Source organism: Acartia tonsa, chromosome 3 (genome assembly GCF_053477335.1).
Source record: "Acartia tonsa isolate MP-2025a chromosome 3, ASM5347733v1, whole genome shotgun sequence".
Taxonomy (NCBI): Eukaryota; Metazoa; Arthropoda; class Copepoda; order Calanoida; family Acartiidae; genus Acartia; species Acartia tonsa.
In genome coordinates this window covers 47,657,027-47,677,561 of record NC_137262.1, presented here as the reverse complement: position 1 = coordinate 47,677,561, position 20,535 = coordinate 47,657,027, and the positions used below count along the sequence as shown (strand labels likewise).

At 34.3% G+C, this 20,535-nt stretch overlaps 2 protein-coding genes across 3 annotated transcripts in view; both read left to right on the top strand.

The window, feature by feature from the left end:
- The first annotated feature begins 169 nt into the window (after positions 1–169).
- On the top strand, positions 170–12,377 carry l(2)37Cd (general transcription factor IIIC subunit l(2)37Cd). The gene is made up of 12 exons (XM_080154287.1): positions 170–643; positions 1,754–1,888; positions 2,833–2,919; positions 3,278–3,376; positions 3,900–4,014; positions 7,737–7,815; positions 8,426–8,521; positions 9,199–9,324; positions 9,657–9,954; positions 10,055–10,409; positions 11,153–11,222; positions 12,274–12,377. The coding sequence occupies exons 2-12, from the start codon at positions 1,774–1,776 to the stop codon at positions 12,334–12,336; spliced, it is 1,503 nt and encodes a 500-aa protein (XP_080010413.1). The 5' UTR covers positions 170–643; positions 1,754–1,773; the 3' UTR covers positions 12,337–12,377.
- A 154-nt stretch (positions 12,378–12,531) lies between these two features.
- The window catches only part of LOC145314395 (uncharacterized), a 30,440-nt gene continuing 22,436 nt past the window's right edge, over positions 12,532–20,535 (top strand). For both annotated transcript variants that reach the window (XM_080154280.1, XM_080154279.1), the window contains exons 1-12: positions 12,532–12,757; positions 13,092–13,246; positions 13,441–13,521; positions 14,125–14,167; positions 14,394–14,430; positions 14,537–14,618; positions 15,099–15,205; positions 15,425–15,475; positions 15,753–15,867; positions 16,011–16,102; positions 16,423–16,492; positions 16,814–16,885. In XM_080154280.1, the coding sequence (XP_080010406.1) occupies positions 12,688–12,757; positions 13,092–13,246; positions 13,441–13,521; positions 14,125–14,167; positions 14,394–14,430; positions 14,537–14,618; positions 15,099–15,205; positions 15,425–15,475; positions 15,753–15,867; positions 16,011–16,102; positions 16,423–16,492; positions 16,814–16,885 (975 nt within the window). In that variant the 5' untranslated portion in view covers positions 12,532–12,687. The remainder of the gene's footprint in view (positions 12,758–13,091; positions 13,247–13,440; positions 13,522–14,124; positions 14,168–14,393; positions 14,431–14,536; positions 14,619–15,098; positions 15,206–15,424; positions 15,476–15,752; positions 15,868–16,010; positions 16,103–16,422; positions 16,493–16,813; positions 16,886–20,535) is intronic.

Below are 20,535 nucleotides of genomic sequence, written 5' to 3'. Positions count from 1 at the left end.
TGTATCATTTATTGTAATTCAGACAATACTATTTACTAGGGATTTATGGATAGGACAATGGATAGTGAATTAATCTTTCCAAGAGACATTCTGAATAAGATTACTTATATCTATTATATTTTCACAATACATTGGGTAAGGAAATAAAAATTCAAGAAAACTAGTTTTAACATAATGATGTCTGAAAGGTTTATTACTCCTAGATGGGCAATTAAATACTCATACTAGAATATTCTTTAAAAAAAACTCTATTCCAAGATATTTAATCGTTAAGAGCCTTATTATTTGGATGATCTAAAAAAACAACTGCCCTCTGGAAAAAAATATAATATGTACACTTTCCAACTAATAATGTGGTCAGATTTTCCTACACCATGCTTCTCATTGTCTTATTTTGACATTGATCATCTAGAATTTTTAAGCTATAAATAATTTTGGAAATATTGTTTATCGTCCATTTTCATATTTCTATATCTCTGTGTTTGTAATTTTGTAAATTTTTATTTATGTAAAATATTTATTGTAAATTTAAAATTTAATAAAATGAATATTATGTACCTATGTATTATGTAATTGTACATTAGAAAATTTTTACATTTCAGATAAAAAGAATTTGAAAAATGTAGAAAAAGAAATGATAGAGGTAGTTCCATATAGTGTTTAGCGTGTTTCAGAGGTGGATTCTTCAAAAAAATTGCCCCACTAATCGCTCAGTAGGGCAAAATTGTTTTCGTGAAAAAACCACCAAAATCACATTTAAACTCTACAAAAATTAAACAAAATCATAGAAGGGTTATGAACATAAGGTTTTATTTATTTTTTTGTAGATTTTTTATGTTACTTTGGAGGATTTTTCACGAAAACAATTTTGCCCCACTATATAAGCGATTAGTGGGGCAACAAAATTTTTAAGAATCCACCTATGGTTCTTAAATTAAACAAAAGGGGTTGTTGCACAAAAAGCACTTGAACTCATAATTAGTAATCATTTTTTTCTGATTTATTATACAACATAACATTTAGAAAGCGGATACAAGCTTATAAAGGTTTTGTTTCCTACCTTTTATCTTCATAACTGACCATTTATTATATTTTACAAGAAACCATTTGAAGGATTATTTCGTGAAATTATTTGTAATTGTTCTTGCTTTTAATTTCTTTTATTCGCTTATCTTGTTTTTCTCATTTAAAAATCAGATTTATATTTTGATTATCTTCAAATTAACTTAACTAATTGAATACCAGCGGTGTATATTCTGCAAAATTGACACTGCTCAGGGTTGGGGGGGGGGATAAAAAATATGTGGTTGGGGGAAAAAAATGTAAAAATTAAGAGAACTAAAACATTTTTTCCATTTACCCCCTCCTTGGTGAAAAAAAACTAAAAAATATGCGAGAGGGAAATTAAATAATCAAAATATAGAGTTTTTAAAATATTTTTCCCGCCTTTTAGGTGAAAAAACTAAAGAAGGCCAAAAAATTTAAATTTTGTAGCAGGGGAAAATCATGAATTTTTTGCAGAATAAAAACCGCTGGTTTATTTCCTTTTATCTTCATAACTGACCATTTATTACATTCTACAAGTAACCATTTGAAGGATTATTTCGTCAAATGCATTTAGTGGAACTATTCCTTCATATTTGTTCTTGTTTTAAATTATTTTGCTAAAGGTTTTTTCATCCTTGTAGCCTTTTTGTTTTTTTGATTAACTTAACTATTTGGACACTTGAATGGAACCACCCTTTTGATGTAGATAAACCCTTGAAGTCTAACATGAATGATTCAATGGAAGTGGACACCTCAGATCCTGATCTACCTGACATGGAAACGGTTGAAAATGTTGATGATGCCAGAGAGAGTGGGGATGAACAAATTGGATTTGATCAAGGTGCACAAAATATCATCTATACTTAGTAATAAAAAAAGGGGAGGTAGCTTGCGCAGAAATCCGTAGAATTGTCTGTTACGTTATGGTTCTATATTGTACCATATTAGAGCAACTGTCATAAACAAAATGTTATAGTTCTGTTCCTATTTTAAAGTTTGAAAACTCACACCTCTACGGATTTCTGCGCAAGCTAGCTCCCCCTTTTTAAATTAATGGAGAAAAATTACTTAACGAATTTTTTAAGGCAAATTTTGATCCAACAAAACTCGAATGATAATTTTTCTGCCTTCGTAAAACTATAATTGATTGATTGATTGATTAGCCATAGCTTCTTAGGGTTTGGACCTAAGTAGACATATAGTAGGCTGAGACACTTTTGTATAGCCACTAGGGCTATCAAGCTCCACGTTCAAGCACATTATGACTTGACCCGCTATCTCATAAGAGCTACTCATTATTACCTCACCCTCGCCGAGTATGACAGGTGTTCCAAATTAAGTCACTGTAATGAATGACGCTCTCTGCAGAGGAGCTTGGGATAAGGGTAGTACTGATATTATGTACGTGACTATTAAGTATCCAAACTTACTCAATAATCCCCTTCTTACACAACCAGGGGAAGTTGCGTGAATGTATTCAACTGAGAAATTCGAGTTGCCTCATGGGGACTAGAACTCGGACTCTCATCAACGTAATTCAATGCGTTACCACTGAGCTACGACGCCCCTTAAAACTATAATAACAATACGATTAGCAAATATATTCATATTATTCTGTGTTTATGGTACCAAAAGACAATTTTATTTACGTTCATTACCCTTTTTAAATACTTAATTACCTAGCTATCTAAACTAAATTTTAAAAAAAATAGACGTTACTGAATATTACCCTTTCTTTATGATATTAAAAGTTACAAATCTTAACAATGATATATCTGTGCAAAGGAGCAGGATTAGTTTGCATCGAATTCCCTGGATTGGTCAATGATCATGAGAAAGCCATCAAAACGCTGGGTGGCTTGAAGAATATAGGTACCTATCAACATTTAACAACGACAATAATGTCCATAAGTAGCACAGCTTTAAAAATCTAAATATTACGTGAGCTAATCCTGCAATCAGCACCCACACGGACATAACCTCGTGCTATGTTGTTAAAACAAGTTATGAAGTATTAAGGTTATAAATTCAGGTTTAGTAGTATTGTAGTATTTATATTTGAACAACCATTTCAATTGCCCAGTACTAAGATTTAATTTTGTTCTAAGGAAAGATTATTTTTTCATATATCAAGGTCATATATTTACTAAGGTAATTTTAGTATTCAGATTTTTTTATGTTCAGTAAAATTTTATTTACTATTTTTATTTTATCAAGGTTATTTATTCAGGTTTAGTAGTATCAGAGACGAACAGGCGCCTGGAGCTGAGATTTCGTCCCAAGGATATTTACTGTAAACCTACTTGTGGAGAAAGACACAATTGCTCATGTAAGTTATTATTAGTTTAGGAATAAAGCTACTTGATATTTTGGTGATATTTTTCGCATTCTAAAGAGGACCATTTAATGTAAGTTATACTACTTGCCTAACACATGACACCAAAATTTGGATCAATAACTAATCAGGAATGTGGTGTAACAGTACAAGAATATTTGTGCTATTTTAATGGCAAAGAGATGTGATAATTAATGTTACTGTACAAATTAAAGTATGAAGTTCAATTTGTCCCAGAATTTGTTATAATGAGGCAGAATTAAATTTAATGTGCATATAAAACATTTACCAATATTATCACCGTTTTATACTCTCAATGTGTTCGAAGGGGAGGAGGGAAGTAAAAAAGCCATAAATCAACCCAAAACTTGGAATCATTAAAAGATTAAATAAAAATTTTCCTAGACCGTTATTAAGCATCCCTATAATAAAAAAACTAAATCAAATCAGCTGGTACCTAAGTAGATTTTAACGAACAAACAAAAAACGATAACAATATTAGAGGATACGTATTTAGCATTTGTTGTGAGAGTGCAGAGAAAACGGTTGAAAGCAAGTTTACGCGGCAAAACGGACAAACCTGAATATAAACACACAACTCAGTTTCTAGGCATGGTTACTTCATGTTTCAGGTAACTATTACATCCGTTAACACCAGGGACAGTGGGGGGAGGGGGTGGGGGTAGCTCAACGATAGATAATTTTTTATTATCCGAAAACATATGAAATTTTCTAAAAGATTTGGTTATAGTCCCTTTCGTGACAACGCCTCATAAGTGGCGTTTCGTCTTATTTTCGATTTTCTCCTATTTCCAGGGGCTCTAACCCTGTGAGGCCAATTGCCTAACCTTAAAGGACAATCACATAACATAACCTAACCTAAAATAACCCTGCAAAAGCTAATGTGAAAATACGATTCAACGCCCATTGAGAGGCGTTGTCACGAAAGGGACTTCTATACCCAAAGTCTTTTTTGAACGCTCAAAGTGTTCCTTTCAAATCGAAAAGTGTTTTTTTTAACAACGGTAATACAGTAAAGGCCATATTGAAAAGGCGTGGGAAAAAAACAGGGACTTTTAGGGATAGGGCAATGAAGGAAAAGTTAATTTACACCTCAACACCTTATGAAAAATACCCAAAATTATTGGTACAAAGTAATGACAATGCTTGTTTGTACCAACCAATTAGGATTTGAAAAACTGAGTTGAACAGTATAATTTACTGGAGAGGAAAAAATAAAAAAAGTTTGCAGCAGGGAAAAAAAATAATCTTGTGCAGAATATACACCCCTGTTTACAGTCCAAAGTCCAGACTGGCCAGAGTGTACGTTTTGTACGTTTTGTACGTTACGCATCGAATCTGTGTACGTTCTGGACGTTATTTTGATATGTGTACGTAACGTATTTTGAAATTTGTATTTTTGTACGTTTTACGTTTTTTTAAAAATAATAAGAATCAAATATTAGCAGAAAAGTAATTTGTATGTTTTGTACGAAAATGTTTGCAAAAACAATAGGTGTAGGTATTATTTAAATAAATTCAATAATATCTTCAATTTTCATAAAACAAAAATATGTATGTAAATTATGCATATATGTTATTAGAACTTACAGTTTAAATTTATGGATTTGAAATATATGTCCTATAGATATAGTTTAAACTATTGAACAGAAAGAGATATGCAGTTGACTAAATTCAAGTTTAAATGCATTTCATGCTACTACCCCTTTAATAGATTTTACGATAATTTTTTTCATATTCTTTATATACTTGGGTAAATTTTCCGAGATATCATATGGTGCACAGTGTAGGATTAAGAAGTCTTTTTTTTTGGTATCTTCCGTTTTTAAAGAATAAGAATCAAATATAAGTATAAAAGTATTTGTATATTTATTTGTATTTGTACAAAAAGTATTACAAAAATAGTATATTATCTATAATGCAAAGTAGAATGATGTCTGTCCGTCTGCTTGTCCGTCTGTATATCAGAAGCTTAATATCTCAGTAACCACTGAACCTATTGTGCTCTACTCTTCATGGAATATACCTAATAGTCCTGTGATGGTTTTTGCTATTTTCTTTGGGGGAGGGACACTTAAAGCTTTTTACTTTCTACTAGGATTAGAGGCTTCGTATCCCTCTTTTATAGAATCGTTTGTTGGAAATTTGTCAAAAAAAATATAAAAAAAGATTGTGATTATTTTTTTCATTTAGGCTTCGCCCCAGGGTGCGGTGGGGGTTCCCCCACCCCGCTAATTTGCATTAGTTTACAAAAATAAATTGAGGGGTGGTTGATTTTTTTTTTGGGGGGGTGGGGGTGGGTTTCCCACACTCTAAGAAAATAGCCTAAAACTACCACAGGACTAGTAGATATATTCCCTGAAGATTAGAATTTAGAACCCAATCTGTTCAGCGGTTACCAAGATCTTAAGCTTTAGACAGACAGGCATTGATTTACTTTGTATTAAAGACTAGTATTTTCTGAGATCTTTAGCAATAGTCAAAATAACCCTATATCCTATTATATGTTTATCCTATAAATCCTTTTTTTTCTGTAACAAAGAATCTCGCTAACTGCTGAACCGACATGATCTTTGTGAGGTTGTAGGCTATTTTCTCTGTCCTTCCATATCCCTTCAAGAACCTGTATTCAAAATGGTAGAAAAATAGCCTAAAACCATCTCGGTAACTGTGTGAAGTAGTTATGAAAAAGCATCAGACAAAAAACTTACTACTTTATTTAATAGAATATACTTAGTACGTAATAACAGGATGTATGTCTCTCTGTCAGTTTATTTGTACCGAAGGTTCTCGCTAACCGCTAAACCGATATGGTTCTCTTTTACAGGGTAGATTCTCATAGGTCCTGGGAGAGGGTACAACCTCCCTCCCAAGAGAAACTACTCTTAGAAAAAAATCACAACCCTTCCCCTATTTTTTCTTTCTTTTTAAAATTGAAATCAGAAATGGGGGTGGTCTACTCCCCCTTCCCTCACTAAAAAAATTATTAGCGAAGCTACTCTATAATCACTTTGTCAGTCCGTTATGCTCTCGGAGAAACGTGATTTTCTCGGCTCCTGTTTTTTGATTGAATAAGTTCACATTCTACATATTTTCATTGAGATTTGCCTTTTGGTTGGGTGCTAGATCTATTCCTAGATTTTCTTTTTTTCATGGTTTTCTCGACTTCTATTCAAGATAGACGGCTAAAATTTTCAGGGAATAAATAAATTCACATTCTACATATTTTCAAAAAGTTTCTTTAAGGTTTGTCTATTTGTTGCAGTGCTAGATCGATTCCTAGATGTATAGGTTTTTGTGATTTTCACAACTCATATTCCTGATAGACGGTTGTAATTTTAGGGATTGTATTAGTTTTCATTCTTAATACTTCCACTAAATTTCATTGAGATTTGCTTATTGGTTGGGGGGCTGAATTTATTCCTAGATTTTCACGTTATTATATATTTTTAAAAGGTTTTGTGATTTATTTAAATAAGTTAAATGCTTATTTTTTACGACACTACTCTATAGTTTATATAGTTCCCAGATTTCCATCCATAACTTTTGAGCTTCGCTACTTAAGGATGTTTTCATCCTTGTTTTTTACTTTTTATTTTTAAATAAAAAAATGGGTTTTTGAATTCAACTCCCCCCCCCCCCTAATCAAGTTCCTCTAGAGGCCTCTAAGGGCGTAGTCGCTGGTCCTTATAATAGGATATACTTTGTACATAATAACAGAATGTCTGTTTGTTTGAACCAACGAATCTCGCTAACCACGGAACCGATATGGTTCTCCTTAACAGGATAGCTTCTCATAGGTTTTTGGAAGTTTTATAACTATTTTGGGGAAGAGTATCACCATCCACCCTCCCAAGAGAAATTGACTTCAGAAAAAAACTACCTCCTCCCCCCAAAAATGAATTTTAATTGCGATTTTAAGTAAATTTTTTTCCAGATGTCTATAAATAACTTTTGAGCTTCGCTACTTATGTATGTTGTCATCCATGTTTTTTTTATTGAATTCAACTCTCCCCTCCTCAAGTGCCCCTAGAGGCCTTTAGGAGCGTAGACGCTAGTTCTTTTGAATAGAGTAATAGGATATCTTGTGTCTGTCAGTTCACTATGGTTCTCCTTTACAGGTAGCTGCTAGTAGACTTAAATGTATTGATAATAGGTAACTAGGAAATTATTTAACTTATTTTTATTAGGAATGTACGTTTTTGTACGTTTTTTACTTTTTTTTATGTACGTAACGTATTTTTTTTGTGTACGTTATGTACGTTTTTTATTTTCAAAATTGGCTGGCCAGTCTGAAAGTCCCTTCTCCTTAAGGTAAAGCTTAAATTTTCAGATTCAACAATCTCTGTGATTTCCAGTACCTGCCAATGAAGAAAACAGAACAAGGAACAAATATTTCTATTTATCCAGAGGTAGGCAGCTTGCAGTTTTGTTGTACAGATGGACAGAAGGAATATTTTGTTTCCTAATGTAGGGCTAATTCTAGTTATTTTCCCGTATTCATTCGAATCCGGTGGATAGAAACCGGTTCTCATCCATACGAAAAAAACTATGTCTAGCATCGTATTATATCCAGCTTTCAACGAATATAAAAATGTACAATCATAAGATTAAAACCAGTTTTTTAGCCCGTGCCTTCGGCACCTCGAGGCTAACAACACTGGTTTTAATCTTATAATTCTACATCCGCGGAAAGCTGTTTATAATACGATGTGATAAGTAACTATTTTTGAGTTTTGCATATTCTCTCTCTAAATATCTGCTCTATTTCTCGCTTTATCCGTTTGTTCATTCTATGATTTTTTTTTTGTTTTTCGCTACTTATGGATGTTGTCATCCTTGGTTCCATTCAATTCAAATATAGTACTTTATCAGCTTTGCCTCGTAGGTTTAATTTATAAGTTTTGGGGAAGTGGATAAAAAAAGGCTTAAACTTTCCGAAGAAACATTTTGCTTATTAATAGGTCATATAAAGTAGAAATCAGAATTGACTGTAATTAACATGTTATTTATTTATTTTAGGTATTTTTCAACAAGCTGGTTCGTAGTAATTGGATAGATAAACCTGCGGATCTATTTTTACCTCCAGCCGTTTTCTCCAGAATGGATGTTCCCCAGGTATGCTTTACACGCCCCAGGAAGGGTGTGGACATTAGACTGAAAATTTACACTGATACTCGTTTATAACCATAGTCATCTTATTCGTTGACTTTGAAATTTTAATTGGTTGGTTCAATACTAGTAGTGTCAAAACTTTACGACCAATAATTTTGATCTACAGAAGGGGTAGCTTTGATTATCATCATTGGGAATGGGGATGTATATCAATATATCGTCCATTGTCTTATCCCTAAAAATATCCGACATGCTCACAGCCTATGTACTTTGTAGGTTGTGCTAAAATTCCGCAAAAGTGTGAGTTTTAAGGCTTAAAAACAGTAGGTAGTAGAACGATAATATTCACTAAATATAAATATATAAATTTTTTGTCTATGGTTCTATTCAATAAGGAATACACATATTTAGTGAATATTATCGTTCTACTACTGTTTTTAAGCCTTAAAACTCAAACCTTTACGGAATTTTAGCACAACCCACCACCCCCCACCCCCTTTGTTTTTCCTGTTCTAATATGTGTTTATCTTTGTTTAGTTCTACTCTGTGTTTAAAATTTGTGTCTTTGTGGATAATTAATATGTGCAATATGATACAGAAATTGTTATCAGAGAAGAAAAATAATATTTTAACGTTGTTACTTACCTACTGAAAAAAGTTATTGAAAATAATAATTTTAGGATTACCAATTTCGGCGGGAGGCCTCGGCGGAGAAAACGGGTGTGGCCACGCCGAACAATATAATTGGACGGACAAGACAACGCCGTTCTCACCACGCCATATTTGTCACTTTTGACGTTGAAAAGGTTTTAAGACAAACTAAAAGAAGTTTTATAATACAATATGAAAAGAAATAATCTTATATATTTTATATTATATACACCAGATTCTCATGTACTCTAATAAATTGAAACTTGTAGCAGGATAAAAGAACGACCCCCCCTCCCCCCTTTTACCCCATCCTCTCCTCCTACTGGATGAACGAACTTACCAATAAATGATGCCCATGTTAGCAACCTATATTAACGACAATATTTTCTATTTCATAATATCTATTATTCACGTATACTCTATATCCATTTTTATTGATTTTACATAAAATCCTCAACATATCTTTAATTGTTTGTTTTAATGCAAGGTACCTGACCAAGCAAGAGAAATTGCCATCAGCCACATGAAAATTAAATTCATCGACCAAGAACGCTTTGAAATAGTACAGAACATGTTCACAAATGACCGCCCCATATGGTCAAAAAATGCGATAAACGCCATAACCCGCATCGCCTCAGACCGGCTGAAATTTATCCTACCCGCCTTGGCGTACTATTACACCACTGGCCCGTGGCGCAATCAATGGGTTAGGTTTGGGTATGACCCGCGGAAAGACCCTTCAGCTGGAAAGTATCAAACCCTGGACTATCGTGTTCGACTGCAAGGTAGAGTGTAGCAGATTTCTTATTAATATTTTATTTTAATATATTAGATTGTTTATGTAACTGCTTTCCTTTTATTTATAATGTAATATGTTTAAACAAGGTGGAGCAAGACACAAAGTCGCGGCAAAGCGCAGCTACGCAAACTACCTCCTCCCCTACAAGGCCATCAACTGGTCCAAGCCAAAAACATCCCTAATCAACAAATCAAGCCTCTCGGGTGCCGGCGAAACAGACAAGGACGCACCGGGCACCAGTCGGGAAACAGAAGAAGAAATAGACAAGCTACAGGACGTGTATCTATTCCGTAAAGGTCGTATTCCGCCGTACAGACAAATGTTCTACCAATATTGTGATATACAAATCGATGCCGCCCAGGAGCTGTTGGCAGGTTCTGGAGCGGATGAATGCTCGGAAAAAAGTGGCTGGTTCCAACCTGGAACTGAGGAAAAACTCAGGTAAATTAAGCAGATTTATTAGTATAATTGCCATATATTCCAGAATGGCTTCGAAACCGATTTAAACCGTTTCTCAGCCATACTGAAATCATGTATAGCATTGTATTACAGACAATTTTCCACGAATATTAATGTAAAAGTCATAAAATTATAACCAGTTTTATTAGTCTGAGCTTTTGGTCATTCGAGGTTAACAAAACTGGTTTTAATCTAATATTTTTTTTATTTAGATATCCGCCGCGCAGGGGTGTATATTCTACATGGGATCCCCTGCTCAGGGGGGGGGGGGGGGAAATAAAAAATGAGTGGTTGGAGGGAAAAAAAATGTAAAAATTAAGAAAACTGAAAACATTTTTTCCATTTCCCCCCCGTCCTTGGTGAAAAAACTTTAAAAAATGTGTGGTAGGAGGGATAAAATAAATAAAATATAGAGTTCTTTCAATATTTTTCCATTTCCCCCCTACTTGGTGATAAAAAACTAGGGGGGGAAGAAAAATAAAAAATTTTGTAGCAGGGGAAAAAAAATAAATCTTGTGCAGAATATACACCCCTGTATCCGCGGAAAATACGATAAATAACTATTATTTCATTTTGTGAGTTAATAAAACTCCATTGTTTATTAGCTAATTTAGAAACGTAATAAAGAAAACTTGCTTAAAAGAAAGAAATGCGTTTAATTTAAATGTCATATTCAGTGATTTGTTGACAATACTTGTTAAGGAATCAAATCTCTTATTGTTTAGAAATATGCTGTCAAATATTATAAACGATCACATTTCTGAAGAAAGACTCAAAGAATTGGAATTAGAAGAGGTAAGCGATTATTTAGATATTAGGAATTGTATGTTTAAATTTTTCATCTTTTAATAAATATTTAATTCTTTATTCTTATACTAGCGGCTTTGATCAAACTAATTTTTCGTATTTAAAAATTAGGCGGGGGGGATTGCGAATGTCCCACCCCCAAAGAAAATAGTTATAAACCTTCCTGGGACCTATGAGAAGCTACCCTGTAAAGGAGAACCTGATCGGTTCGGCGGTCAGCGAGATCCTTCGCTACAAACAACAGACAGACAGACATCGTTTTACTTTGTATTATAGACTAGTGGGCAAGCCCCTAGCATCTAAGGGCTTTGTATTCGAAGGTGCAAAGAGGGGCTAGACAAATAGCTTAAAACCATATAAAGACTTAAAACTGAAGGTAAATCATACTAATACCATCACTGGACCTATGTGAAGCTTGCCTAAAATAGAAAACCCAATCGGTTTAGTGGTTATTGCGATCCAACGCTTCAGACAAAAAAATCCCTTACTTCTTTATATAATAGGATATGAGAGAATGTTTGTGTTGTTGATGTTCATGATCAAACATATCTTATAAAAAGTTTTATTATTCACGTTTTAAAACCATTTTTCGGGAATAGTCCCTTTCGGAACATCGCCCCATAAGGGGCGATTCGTCGTATTTTTAAAATGGCTTTTTATAGGTTATTTTAGGTTATGTTTGGTTATATTGGGTTAGGTGATTGCCCCACAGGGTTAGGTAATTGGCCCCGCAGTGTTAGAGCCCCCCGCAGGGGCTAGAAATAGGAGAAAAGCTACTGTAAAAAATACAAAGAATCGCCCCATAAGGTGCGATGTTACGAAAGGGACTATACCCCATTTTTCTTTTACTAGCGGATACGCCGGAGAGTCGCAAATATAGTAATAAACCTTCCCAGGAACTACATTGTAAAGTAGAACGATATCGGTTCAGCGGTTAGCGAGTTCCTTCGGTACATTCAGACTGACATACATAGACATCCTGTTACTTTTTTTTATGTGAGGATAAAATAGCATTTTGTAAAAAAAAATATTTTGGCAGGGAGATGAAGTCGAACAATCAGACACACAGAACTCCTCAGAATCAGAAACAGATCTGGAATAAAGGAGAACACAAAGTGGGAGAATCTAAGCTGTTTGACGCAATTTTTCATGTTGAAAAAACAATGTTCATTAAATTTGTGTGATCTCAAATTTTCTGTGATATTTTGTAAGGGAAGAATGGGACGTTAGACTGTAAATTTTACTGGTACCCAAAGTTTTATAACCACTTTACCTTATTTGTTTGGTCAAATACTTGGGGCTACTATCAAATTTTCATAAGTTGTTCCAAGTATTAGTATCCAAACTTTTCAACCAATAATTTTAATCTACAGAAGGGGTAATTGTCTTATTCCTTAAGATCCCTACATTTATTTGAAAAACTACTTATTTATCGATATCTTGTAAATTTTGTATGCTTTTCAGAGAAGCTAATGATAAGATGACAGTTATGGGGGAAGAGGACGAGGAATATACCCCACCAGGTGAAATATTTGTGTAAGGGGGGAGAATCCATATTTTTACGTCTTTTCGTAAACTTTTCTCAATGCAGTATACTTGCTGCATTAGGTTTATTGTTAGAAATATAACAAGTTTACCCATTCTGTAAGTATTTATTTAATTTGTTAACCTTAAATCGTCTAAATATTGTAAAATATCACACTAACTTAGAAATAGGGAGAGGATATTTCATTATTCAACCTTCTAAAAAATATTAATTTTATCTTAAGGCTTTAAAAATAAACAGTAATAACAATACATTCTTAATAAAAGATTTGGTATAATATTTATTTAAGAGATTTTTATTTTTCTCTCTAGGTGCCGCAGAGATGAGAACAGCTGCTGCAGCTGCTTTCAACGGTTCAGAAGCTGCCACAGCTGCTATGAATGGCGGACAGGACAGGAAAAGGAAGAAGCCAGACTTCTCCATGGAATGGAAGGATTTAAAGATTGAAATAAAAGTTTACGGAAAGGTAAATCAAAAAATTTCTTTTTGGTTTTTTTAAGCAAAGTTTTTTAACATCTGGGTTGTGTCTGTCCTAACAGATACATAAAGACATTTTAAACTAACATAATTAATTGTTTAAATCTGGAAATAAGGATACATTTTTACTGATGAATAGTGTTGCATATGATACTTCATTGTGTATAAAACATATTTGTGTAGGATATAGATGAAGAAGACCAACAGTATTTAGAACTGTTTCCAAATATGTCACAAGATATTCTTAGTTCTCAGTGTATAGAGGTTAGTATCAGGGATAAAGGGATAGGACAATGAAAGACAAACAGTATTCAGGAATCAGAATAACCGGAAAGTTAGGTAAGTGTTAGAATAAATACCAATAATATTTAGAACTTTGTCACAAGATATTCTTAGTTCTCAGTGTATAGAGGTTAGTATCAGGGATAAAGGGATAGAACCAGGGGCGTCCAAGCTTTTTTATTTGGGGGGGGGGGGGGTAAAATTTTGAGAGAAAATAATTTGGGGGGGGGGGTAATCTTTTTTTCATAGAGGCATTTTTTTTATTTGGGGGGGGGGGGTAAAAATTGAAAATCCAAAATTTTGGGGGTGCCTACGGCATCCCAAATTCATTTGGGGGGGGAGGTAATCACCCCTTTACCCCCCCCCCCTTGGACGTCTATGGATAGGACAATTTTAGATAAAGACCAGCAATATAGAACACAACATGATTAAGATTAAAATGCGAGGTGTTATTGAAATTCGAGTATGTTTATAACATTAAAAAATCTAGCAACAAAATTTGATGAACTTCATGATTTCTTTTTCTATTGACGCACATTACATTTTATCATTTAATTTAGATAAAAATGATATTTTTTTTCATAGGAAAAGAAAGAAACTAGAAGAAACCGTCCCAGCAGTACTTTAGGTAAGATTTTGGGAACTTAAAGGATAAGACAATCGAAAATTAATTGATTTATATTTTGCTATTTTGTACCATCTAATCAAGAATTAAAAACAGTCCCCTAAGATGACGTGTTTAAAAAAAACTTTGTAGACCAGCCTAACTTACAGTCCAATAACCCCTCCCTCCTGGGTAAGATTACAAAGATTGATTTTATCAAAACAATTTGAATATAATTCATTTGTTTTAGGCCATACTCTCACAGACTTACTGGAACAAAGTACCAGGTTGGTAGTAATACCTTTTTTAACAAAAAATACAACAGAAGTATTATTGTCAAATGCTTAAATTCAATTTAAGAAATAATAATGATGATAATTTTGCTAATCTTAGGGAATCATTTGACGAAGATTATGAAGAAGGTGGGGAAGCATCATCCTCAAGATCTCAATCTCCAAGAGCAAAGATTCAAAAGGTAGACTAAAGATTATTATTCCTGCTAGTATGATCTTACCTAGATCGAATTAGTAGCAAGAAATTGGGGCAATAAAAAGAACCTTAAAAAATCAAACTAAAAGTTGGACAAAAATTCAAGTTCAAATAGGCAGCAAATTGTGTTATCTGAGCTGGATCTTAAAATCATTTAGTGCTGCCTTACTCTTATGCCAGTGCTGTCAATAAAGCATGGATCTTGATATCAAAATGGCAGGGATGAGCTGGGAAACACTTTGGAAACACCCACCGGCTCACCACTGCCATTTTGACTTGAAGATCGCTATTAGGTGAGCCGTTTTCAAATCGGCTCACTAGAGGCATCGGCAGTGTCATCCCTGTGATTTAAAGATCCACCTCTGCATATCATTTAAACTGCCATAAGCTCTACTTAGCCACAAAACTTTATCTTATGTTATATTTATTTTAGCAAACTTATTTCTTTAATATATTAATATTTTAGACAACTTCTTCTGACGGTATTGATGACATGTACAATATCAAACACTTGATCCTGCTTCCCTCTGGTGATAGAAAATGCCATATCTGTGGGAAAGTTTTCCCTGAATTGTAAGTTTTATTTGATTATTTATGAACAGTCACTTTTATATCCATATGATAAGTGAAGATCAAAGAATAGTTTAAGAATCGAACATCTGTTTTCATAGAAATTTTTAAAAAAATATAAAAAGGGATATCATGGCAATACGTTGCCTTCTACTTTTCTGTCAGTCAAAAATGATTATAGTTGAGTTTTTATTGTTATATTTGAATTTTATATTAATTTAGGCCTGCTGATGACCCAAGATCTTCAGCCCTTAAACAACAGCTGAGAAGAAGGTAATAACATTTATTTTATTCCATTAGTGTAGCGCAGTTTCTCTATAACTAGAGTGTGTCCGCCTATGTATCTGTATAATTTTTTTATTTACGCTGTAACAACCTTTCCCTTAATCTACTTAATTATCCTACCTTTTATTCTCTTATTTTTGCCTTCTTTCCTAAACCACATAACATTTTACTAATATTTTAAAGTACACATGCAGATTCAGAATTATAAAAAAATACTTGGTACATTGTTACATTTGCAAAGTTTAATAATAGTATCAAATCATAGGATCAAGAGACATTTGATGGCGCACAGTGGAAAGAAACCATTTGAATGTAACTTGTGTGGATGGGGATTCTTTCAAAAGTGTAATTTAGATAGACACATGTCCAGCCATTCCAAGGTAATATATTAGATCTTAACATGTATTTAAAAATGTAATTTTAACATTGTCACTTAAACAGTATCAGAATATGTCATGTTGTAACTTTAAAATAATCTTAAAGATTATTTTTAATCCCTTTAAAACATATTATTTTTGTGCAGGAAGGAGAGGGAGAGCAGTGCCCCCATTGTAAATGTTGGTTTACTACAAAATCTGTCCTTTCCCTGCATATGAGAGAAAGACATAATGATAGGAATATTAATAAAATTACAGCAATGAATCTTCATTTTTAAATTGAAGTTTTAAAAAATTTAAGGAGAAGACTTAATATAAGAGAGGAAAAAGAATTACTTTGCGTCTAATTAGGTGTTAAAACTGCAAATAGTTTTGTGAAGGTTTATTTACTGTTTTCTTGAATGAAACAAAGCATTTGACAGTAACTCATCTTTATTTTCTTACATAATAAACAAAACTTTAAATTCACAAAATCCTTTTTTGATGAATTACAATATTTTGTTGGGTTCTTCAACTATATTTTTTTCTGTTGTTATTTATTAACAACTTTAACTACAGACTTGTAACAAAGAAAGAGTTGGAAATGAACATGAATAGGATCAAGAGGGAACTTGACGAAAAGAAAAAGGTAAGAAATGACTCATTTAGAAATTTTTTTATTTTATCAGCGAAGCTATTTAGTAACTATGTTTGGTCCTTCCGTCTATCTGTACACAAAAATAACAGCAAATGCACCTATTGTTATTATAAATCAATTGTACAGCCTTATACTTTTGCTCCAGCTGAAGAATAGATATTGTTGTTACTCTGGAACCGACGGTGGAGTTAATCTCAAAACGCCTTAAGAACCTTAAAAGTACTTCCCCTGGTTCCAAAGAAGAGCTCCCCCCCCCCCTCCCCTCCCTGATATACAAAACAATAAGATATGCAATGCATCCACCTTTTTCAGCAAGCAGAAAGAGAAGAAAATTTGAGAAAAATACGCGCTCTCAATGAACGACGACTTGAAATACAAAAACAGGAAAATGGTGAAAGGATGATAAAATGTAGCATATCTCACCTAAACAACAGTGTAACCAATCATCAGGTAGACAGGATCAAGGCCATTTTACACTGTCTAAAAGCACACGATAATTTAGATCTTTTAATACACATAAAACTCAAACCCCAGAAACAACTAGAGTCTGCAAATTGCCCAAAGTTAAGATACATAAAATAAGAATTCAAATATCAAATAAAATGAATAGACAAATATAAAACAATAATTTATTTTGGTCTTTTTATATCCACATAAAATAACTGAAGAGTCCTCCTATCTTCATGATCACGTCGGCCTCTTCATGGGGGAGATTCTTCCTTAGGTAGTTATTTGGCCTTTTAACACTCCACCAGTTAATCTAGAATATTGATACAATTATCATAAATCCACAAATCCTCACATTGATTATATTTTAAGTTTTGTTTTACTTTTGGCCTTTTTATCACACATCGAGTATTATCACATTTGAGGATGGCTGACTTTGAGCTTAAAGCATATCCATATAATCCTCATCCTCATCATTTTCATCGAAATCATTCTCGTAGGCATAACGCCTACCATTGACCTTGAGACATCTTTGTCTTCCTCCGAATTCGTAGAGATCACGCAGAAACTTGTATTCTTCGCGCATCCTCTTTACCTGAGCTTCCAACACATCCACCTGCCTGGTATACTTGGAGACCGCGGTATTTAACTCTTTGTTATCTCTTTCTAGGATGTTAACTTGTCTCTTCCATTCCTTCGCCGCAGCTCTTTCTTTGGACACTTGAACCTTGGCCAAGTTGAGCTCCTGCTTGTATTGTGAAGCTAGCTCTTCATTGACTTCAACAGATCTTCTAAGTTCCTGATTCTCATTAGAATTTTCTTTCTTGTTTTCTTTGTCTCCTGTGTCTACCTTTGCCTCTTCTTCCCTTTCAACAATCTGTACATCCCTGTCATCTCCTGGCTGTTTCTCTTCATAATATTCGTTGTCAATTTCCACAACAATCACATCCTGTTCATCCTCATCCTCATCCTGGGCTTTACCCCAAACAGGCTTCTCATCCGAACGATGCAACTTAGCAAGATGCTCGCTTAGCGCTCTTTCTCTGTCCTGCTTGTTCCACAACAGGTCATTCTGGTAAACCTGCCAGTACTTCCATCCTTCAGGCCTCCACTTGCTGTAAGTGAGTGACCTTCTGACCTCAATGCCCTCATTTGTGCCGGCCAGGTTTCGAGCCCTCAGCTCCTGAACAAAAAATCGATTGTAATTGTAGCCAGGTGTTTCAATGAGTGGAGGAGGTTTGGTGATTCTTACACCTTTCTTGATTCCATGAATGATGTCAATTGGCTCCGCATTAAAGGCATAATCGAACACATTGATGACGTGCTGCCTCACTCTGATTAGCCCTTCAATGGACAGGTTGATCCCAAAATTGAGGCCTAACTGGAATTCTGCGAAGCATCCTCCTTTGACTCTGAGTGTGAGATCTTCAGCAGACACAGTTGTCATACCCATCTTGTGAAGATTGCATGGTGAAATCCCAATGATATTGTTGCACAGTCTTATGGACTCATTCAAATCGGCCACCTTGTCCCACACCGCCGAGTTGTTGGGAATAAACATACACGTGGCTATGTTTATTTTGTTTGCCTTCTGTGCTTTGGATTCTGCAACAAATTCCTCGAAGATTTGAACCAGCTTTTTGTTTTCAACAGCCCCAGCAAATTTGGCGAAACTCGCTATAATTATATTTTTTGGCTGGCTCTGGTTGCGAATAGCCTTGATCACAACACTTCTCATCGCTTTTAGATCATAATTTTTAAGACTGATCCATTTAATGCGAGTCTTTTCCTCATCCCAGATCTCACTGGGCATAGCAAAGTTGCTAAAAACTATATCTTGCACTTTCGGCGCCATTGGTTTTAAAATCTCGATCTATACTTGTTCTGAAAAAGGAAATAACAAAATCAAATTTTTGTGTGAGAATTGTTTTTCACTTAGCAATAATAAAACAACATAAAAAAACTTTGGCCTTTTTTCGTATCCAAAAAAAAAACTTGTTTCTGAGCAACAGGAAAAAATTTTTGTTGAACTTTTGTGGACTCGGGAAGAAAAATAAAAAATATGTGTGAAATTTCGCGCCGATTTCTAAATTTGAGTGCAGGTACATGTTTATCATAATGGGTAAATGTAAAGATACTGATATTATTCACTTTTGTTCTTGCATTTTGCAATTCTTTGATTTTTAAAAATCCTTTAGAAATTTGAAAAAAAAAAGCTGCGTCATTTGTGGCCGCTTGCGGTAAAACTTCTATTAAGCGCTGAATGCCGCGTAACATTTTTTCCGGGTTTTACTTCACTCGTGAACGAATCTGCCAACTCGCGTTCATTTCTGTGGTGCCAAAACAAACCTTCAAGGGAATGAGCATTAAAAATTCTTTTGTGGTAAAATGCTTTTTGGTGGTGCAAAATGCAAATATATTGGATTTGTGTTTTCAAAAGTTGGATTTGTGTTCTCAAAATACTGGATTTATGTTTTCTTGGTTAGAATTGAGATACAGTATCATTGTGATATTTTTTACATATATACATTGTGTTTGGTTTTTGTATTTTCTTTATTTTTACTTTAAAACCACTTCTAGAGCATTTTTGCTCAACTTTCCAGTTTCTAGTACTTCAAGCAAAGGGATTGTGCATACACCCCTTTTTGTAAGGGTATCGGCGAGCATCTCCTTCCCTTTTACCCAGCAGATCTCCAACACTCTAGCTTCATCAACCATGTCTTTGATGATAGCAATATCAGCTCTCAACATTCTTTCTTGTACATCAGATTCTGAATAAATTGATTGTCTTGCCGACATGTTGTCAGTGATTGCTCTCACCTGCAGATTTATTTCTCCATTAGACATCTGCCTGATCTGTTCTTTGTATGCCAGCGCTGCATCCAGACCATTGTAAAGGATTTGCATCTCAGCACCTAAGGTGCTGTGAACTTTCCTTTTCAGCTTGTTGGTTCTCCATTCAATTGCTGCACACTGTCCTCCTTGTATGTTCACCAAAAAAATGACATACCCACCGCAGCTGTCAACTTTGTTATTCAAATTGCGGAATGCCGCATCCGTGTACACCCAAATTTGGCAGTCCTTCCAGTTTATCAGGTTAGGTATTAAGACTGAAACTTCTGTTTTCTTCATCTTGGTCGCTACACTCTGTGCTCTTGCAAGATCTTCAACTTTTCCTCCCTTGAACTTGGTTGATAGTTCTAGAGCATCAAATAGTATGTCTGGGCGTGTGGCTCTAGCTGCCCAGTTGATGATACCAGTGATTTGTCTTAAAAGAGTTAACTCATCTTGTGACATGTCTCGTTGTTTGTCTTTAAGACTCTTCACATCAATTGCCGGTATCTTGCAGTCACGAACATACTTTTTCTGGTGAAAAGTTATACCTGCTTGTGTTTGTTTCATATGATAGCCAGTGTACATGAATTCACCTGATTCTGCTTTCCCTACTTTGAAATCTTTCAGTACCTCTTCCATAATTCTTTCAAACTCTGGTGTTCCTGCTTGTAGAAAATCATCTACATGAATTCCAACTACTCCAATCAGCACTCCATCTTTGATCAGGAAGAAAAACCCTTTATCCATGCAGG